Source organism: Conger conger, chromosome 12 (genome assembly GCF_963514075.1).
Source record: "Conger conger chromosome 12, fConCon1.1, whole genome shotgun sequence".
NCBI classification, from domain to species: domain Eukaryota; kingdom Metazoa; phylum Chordata; class Actinopteri; order Anguilliformes; family Congridae; genus Conger; species Conger conger.
The window spans coordinates 40,737,128-40,742,555 of NC_083771.1; the positions used below are offsets into that span (position 1 = coordinate 40,737,128).

Consider the following 5,428-nt stretch of genomic DNA (forward strand, 5'->3'; position numbering starts at 1 on the left):
TGAAACATGAATCAGTCTGCCTAGTGGGTCAAACACAGATACTTATCAAATAAGTTTCATTTAAAATATTTGTTTTGTGTATTTCCATTATTTGCTAATAAACCAAGGAAGACCAATTCCAATCCAAGTTTAAATATCAGGAAGTGAAAAATGATTGGCGGTTGGAGCGAAAGTGGCGTCTTCTGACAGGTGGAGGCGGAACCAAGGTAACTATGATGGACAGGTGGTGTAGCGAATGGTGTGAGAAAGTCGTAACGCCAACTATTTATGTGCAGACTGCAGTCCATAGTTTCTCTTATTTTAATTTCGTGCAACTACGCTTTTTGGAATGTGTATTTAGCTAGTTGGTAAACTTGTGACTAGCTAACACCAACTTGACTACTTTGTATAGATTTTACACACGCTTAGCTAGTATAGTTTAAAACAATTCCAAAACAACAGTTCATGAATGTTAGGTAACAGCACGAATCACTAGTAGAATCGAGTTTGTTCTACTAGTTAGGATAAGACGCTAGGGTTCCTCGTAGCTAGTGAGATAACTTCAGAGGGAGATGCGCTTCACGAATGTACTGCTTGTTTTGATATTGTGGAGCGTGGTAATTGTAGCAGCAATCGAACCAATCAGCACGGGAATCGCTATTGGGATGGCAGCCGCTCTTTCGGGCTTCCTCGCCTGCTACCAGAACGTGTTGTACTACTTCCACGAGTGTTGCCGAGAAGAATGGATATCGTATAATAAATCAGGTTTGATGATTTAAAAAAAAAACATTTTTCAAATCTAGCAAGTTAACTCTCACTTAGCTGATCGCATGATGGCTCCTTTGGTCTTTGTTATTTTGCCTTACAAAAATAAATGCGTGATAACAAGTGTACACTGTTATGCGCTGGTGTCCCAGGAAGTAAATCAAATGTCACCCCTAAATTGGTCACAAAAGTGTGTGTGTGTGTGTGTGTGTGTGTGTGTGTGTGTGTGTGTGTGTGTGTGTGTGTGTGTGAGACGCTTCAGGTGGTTCTTTAGCATTATCCACAATAGACATGGACGCACCATTTGAAACGCATTCGTTTACATATTGATTACCTTCATCCACTTTTGTGCGGATTTCAATGCTGTATTTTTATGGAGACCTGGCAACCGTGCCCCCATCCTCCTTTTCTACGAATCTACAAAAGCTACTGATTTCGAACGACAGAACAGTTCTGTGCTTCTATTTCTCACGGTGAAATTGTCCACAATCCTTTACCCGGAGGTACGGGTCGGAACTGTTTTGTCCAAAGGTAGAGTTGCAGTAAGTGTTTTTTCCGGTGGCACGGAACGATGACAGTTCTTTGGTGCGCGGAGTAGCCAACGCATTGTAGTTTCTGGTAACTGGTAACTTGGCTAGCTATAACGTTATTTAATCTATTTATAAGCTTTTCGCAATGCGTCAAATTAGCAAAAGATTGCTTATATTCCTTTCGATATCGATTGGTTTTGTGAGTGCTATCGAGCCCATCTCAACTACGTTTGTTGTGGGAGTAGGTGCTTTTTTGGGAAAGAGAGTGTACAACTATTTTCATGAAACTTGTGATGACAGTTGGATTGTGTACAACTCAACGAGTAAGTTAATTGTTTGACATGCTGCATCTCATCCTGCACGACTAACGTTATACCTAGGATGGAAGATATGTTCGCCTAAGAACAGTAACTAGCACTTGTAGCATCTGTCTTTCTTTTAGTTTGCTAGCTAACTAGATGCATGATGTTAGCGGAACATTTTCTTCATAACATGCAGCCATGCGTCGCTGAATATCTATTAACGTTATAGGGTAGCGTTAGTTGTTAGCTTGTTGTGAGCGAGTGAATTCGTAAACTTCAAACAATTAATTTAGCTTCATTGCTAATACTTGACATTCTAGTCGGATAACGTAGCTTCCTGCTTGTGATTTCCTGTCCATGCATTTTCCCCAAATACAAGCTTCAACTTTGATAATGTGGTTAATTCACTTCAAATAACAAGGCTAATTATTATTTCGCGCCCAGGTTTGGAAATCGACCTGAAGAGGAAGCTATTCGGTCAACATGTTGCGTCGCGCGTTATCATGAAAGCAGTGACTGGATTCATCAATAACAAGAACCCAAAGAAGCCCTTGGTTCTCTCCCTCCATGGATGGACAGGGACAGGGAAGAACTTTGTCAGTCAACTAATAGTTGAAAATATCTACAACAAAGGAATGACCAGCAACTATGTTCATCAGTTTGTGGCTACCAAACATTTTCCCCACTTAAGTCACATTGACACCTACAAAGTAAGTAGTGAATAAATAACGGATGATGCATGCTTTGCTGTCAGAATCCGCAGTGCTGTAGCTGCAGTCTGTCTTGAAGCTGGACATTTTGAAAACCATTTGTATCATTATATGTCAATTTGTTAAGATTCCCCACCTGCAGATTGGATTTGTGCTATCTGGAAATACAAGCCTGTAGACTACACCTGTCTTTTCCATGACTATGTGCTTCAAAATATGTCATTTGCTGTCCCTTATGAAGCCAAGTTTGATGATTTACGAGTATTTGAAGCATGTTAATGCACAATACTGCGGTGATTTTGAATTGCCTACCTGCCAACCCCGTGGTGTACTTGTAGGCCGAGCTGCAGCAGTGGATCAAAGGGAACGTCACCATTTGCCCTCGCTCCATGTTCATCTTTGACGAAATGGACAAGATGCATGCTGGGCTCATCGATAGCATCAAACCGTATCTGGATTACTACGACAACTTGGAAGGAGTCTCCTATCGCCAAGCCATTTTCATCTTCCTCAGGTGTGTAAGATGTAAAATGTTTGCTCAACCTAGTTAAATGATTGTGATCAGATGCTTATTGTATTGTATAGGTATATCATTTAGAAAAGTACTTTGTACCTGTAAACATAGTTGGATATTGTCATTAGAGAGAGGCCTCTATAGACAAGCTGTTCCTTGCTGGTGCTCCTCCCCATCCTCCTCAGACCTGGGTCAAATACACAATTGCTTTAGATATTTTTCTAAGCTTTACTGTGCTTGTCTGATGTATTGGAACCTATGAAGTACTCTCATAAAGTGCAAAACCTGCCTTCTGGTCCTCTCAATTGCACTAGGTGAGATTACATTATATCACATTACAGGCATTTGGCAGACGCTCTTATCTAGAGCGACGTACAACAAAGTGCAAAGTGCATAAGTGCGCTGGGACAACTGACAAATACCAGGGACAAGTGTGTTGACAGAGAACCACACAATGCAAATATATGAACAATAAACAGCTTACCTAGGCAAAACAACTGGCAAAAATATCATCCTAAATGGGTCAATCGGGTGCAGATATTTATTTGAATCCATAACAATGACATATTTGTCCCACCTACTACTACTACTACTACTACTACTACTACTACTACTACTACTACTACTACTACTACTACTACTACTACTACTACTACTACTACTACTACTACTACTACTACTACTACTACTACTACTACTACTACTACTACTACTACTACTACTACTGGTTTTACTACTGTCACACATAAGTGACTGCTGTTGTTGACCGGGTGCCTGGAATCTGCCTGGATGAGGTGTGTTGTGTGCAGCTCTGCTGGTGGACTGCAGTGAACAAAAGCAGCAGTTGGCTGTTGGTCGGCAGTGCTAGGCTAGCAATCTGAAACGTGCAGACTATGACTAGTCTGACTGAAACTTGCAGTCACAGAACATCAAAATGCATGGACCTTGTGATTGGACAAACGGCTGTTGATTTTCTGTCCGTTCTTGTGAATACTGACAGTAATGCAGGGGGTGAGAAAATCACACGGATTGTTCTGGATTTCTGGAGAGCGGGCAGAGCACGCGAGGAGGTACAGCTGAAGGACCTCGAGTCAGCACTGTCCCTCGATGTCTTCAACAACAAGCAGAGTAGGTGTCCTGAGAAGATGGGACAGTATATTTTTTACACTTCTCATTATTTGCTAGCCATTCCGCAGTTCTCACGTCACCACATCTGCCCTTTCTCCCTCTGGGTCTTCAGGCGGATTCTGGCACACCAGTCTGATCGACAAGAACCTTGTGGACTTCTTCGTCCCCTTCCTGCCTCTGGAGTATAGCCACGTTCGGATGTGTGCTCTGGCGGAGATGGAAGCTCGAGAGTTAACGCCGAACGTGGAGATCGCAGAACAAGTAGCCACTGAGATGACCTATTTCCCCAAGGAGGAGAAGGTCTTCTCTGTGAAGGGCTGCAAAACTATTGGGAGCAAGCTGGACTACTACATTTAGAGGTGGTGGTGCTACAAAACAAATATTTATACCTCTGCGCCTAAGAACTGTATGCCGGGCCCTCTTGGCCAGAGTTCCAGCAGCTGAACAACCAAGAAAGCCGGGAAGTCAAGCCACTGAACTATCCAGGGTATTTCCCTGTCTCATTGTGCTCATTGAGAGGCCATCAAGCCCTGCCTCCAGTGCAGTTCTTTGAAGATGAATGATGAAAATAAGCTGCTGTGTGATGGGAAATGGCCACATTTTTTACAATCTTCAGCTGTTGAATATTAGTGAGAAATATCAGTGTTTCTCAGTCTTGTTGAATATAAAGTGAACCGAATAATGTAAGAATGATAACATTCATGCTTAATACAGGCTTACACATGGTGAACTGGCCAGTTAAAAAAGCAGCAAGCTTCTCCTTTCATGAAACTCGCCATAGGTTTCTGAATATTGGTTATGTAACTGGACTTGTGTCTTCCATTCTTGTGTCTTGAAATGTGTAAGGGGTAGCTTCCCAAACTAAAGTTTTTAATAATGCTGTAGTTACATTATCCAGCACTTTTCACTCCTCAGTCTTACACCCAAAACAAGAAGCCACCGTCGTATTAAAATGTCAGTGAAAACACACACTTGTGTGTCTAATGACATACTGAGTTGCCTAAGGAGTAACTATAGCAACAAAGCTCACTACAATTTTTATTTTAGCAGAGTAGTTTACGTCATTTGTTTGCTACGTGCCTTTTATGTTTTGTGTTTAGTAACCATTCACTCAAAGTGATTTTCCTGCCGCTAAAGCACATTTTCTTTGTCCTTTGAATGAATGTAGAATTCAATGAATTTTCCTATTCTCAATGTACAGAATCTTAATTCAGTTGATCTGATCAGAGATGGAATGACTGTGAATTAATGTTTAGGACCTTTTCTTGATTAAAAACCATTTCATAACAAAAATTGACTTTGGCATTATTTTGCAATTGACTACAGTGGACAAATCACCAGTGTGAGTGGGTCAGACTTGGTATTAGCTGAATTATATAGCTGGTAGAGGCAATAAAGCCACGCACAAAGCACCAAAGGGCTATTATTTAAAAAATAGATGTAGACTATGCCCGCTAGCTTTAACTTGAGTGAAGATTAGTTTATAATGATTTGAGTGCG

At 41.3% G+C, this 5,428-nt stretch overlaps 1 protein-coding gene across 2 annotated transcripts; it reads left to right on the plus strand.

The window, feature by feature from the left end:
• Nucleotides 1–443: 443 nt before the first annotated feature.
• Nucleotides 444–5,225, plus strand: tor1 (torsin family 1). Of its 2 annotated transcripts, none has more exons than XM_061262989.1 (5): nucleotides 444–744; nucleotides 2,021–2,286; nucleotides 2,625–2,800; nucleotides 3,801–3,928; nucleotides 4,041–5,225. In XM_061262989.1, the coding sequence occupies exons 1-5, from the start codon at nucleotides 552–554 to the stop codon at nucleotides 4,283–4,285; spliced, it is 1,008 nt and encodes a 335-aa protein (XP_061118973.1). In that variant the 5' UTR covers nucleotides 444–551; the 3' UTR covers nucleotides 4,286–5,225. The 2 variants fall into 2 exon arrangements, with proteins under 2 accessions (XP_061118973.1, XP_061118974.1); XM_061262990.1 differs by lacking the exon at nucleotides 444–744 and adding an exon at nucleotides 968–1,597.
• Nucleotides 5,226–5,428: the final 203 nt, after the last annotated feature.

Excerpts from the sequence above, each read along its gene's own strand:
- tor1 (XM_061262989.1), top strand. The coding sequence starts at position 552 with ATGCGCTTCACGAATGTACTGCTTGTTTTGATATTGTGGAGCGTGGTA. Across the intron at positions 2,287-2,624 it reads GTCACATTGACACCTACAAA|GCCGAGCTGCAGCAGTGGAT; the intron begins GTAAGTAGTGAA and ends GTGTACTTGTAG. Across the intron at positions 3,929-4,040 it reads TGTCTTCAACAACAAGCAGA|GCGGATTCTGGCACACCAGT; the intron begins GTAGGTGTCCTG and ends CTGGGTCTTCAG.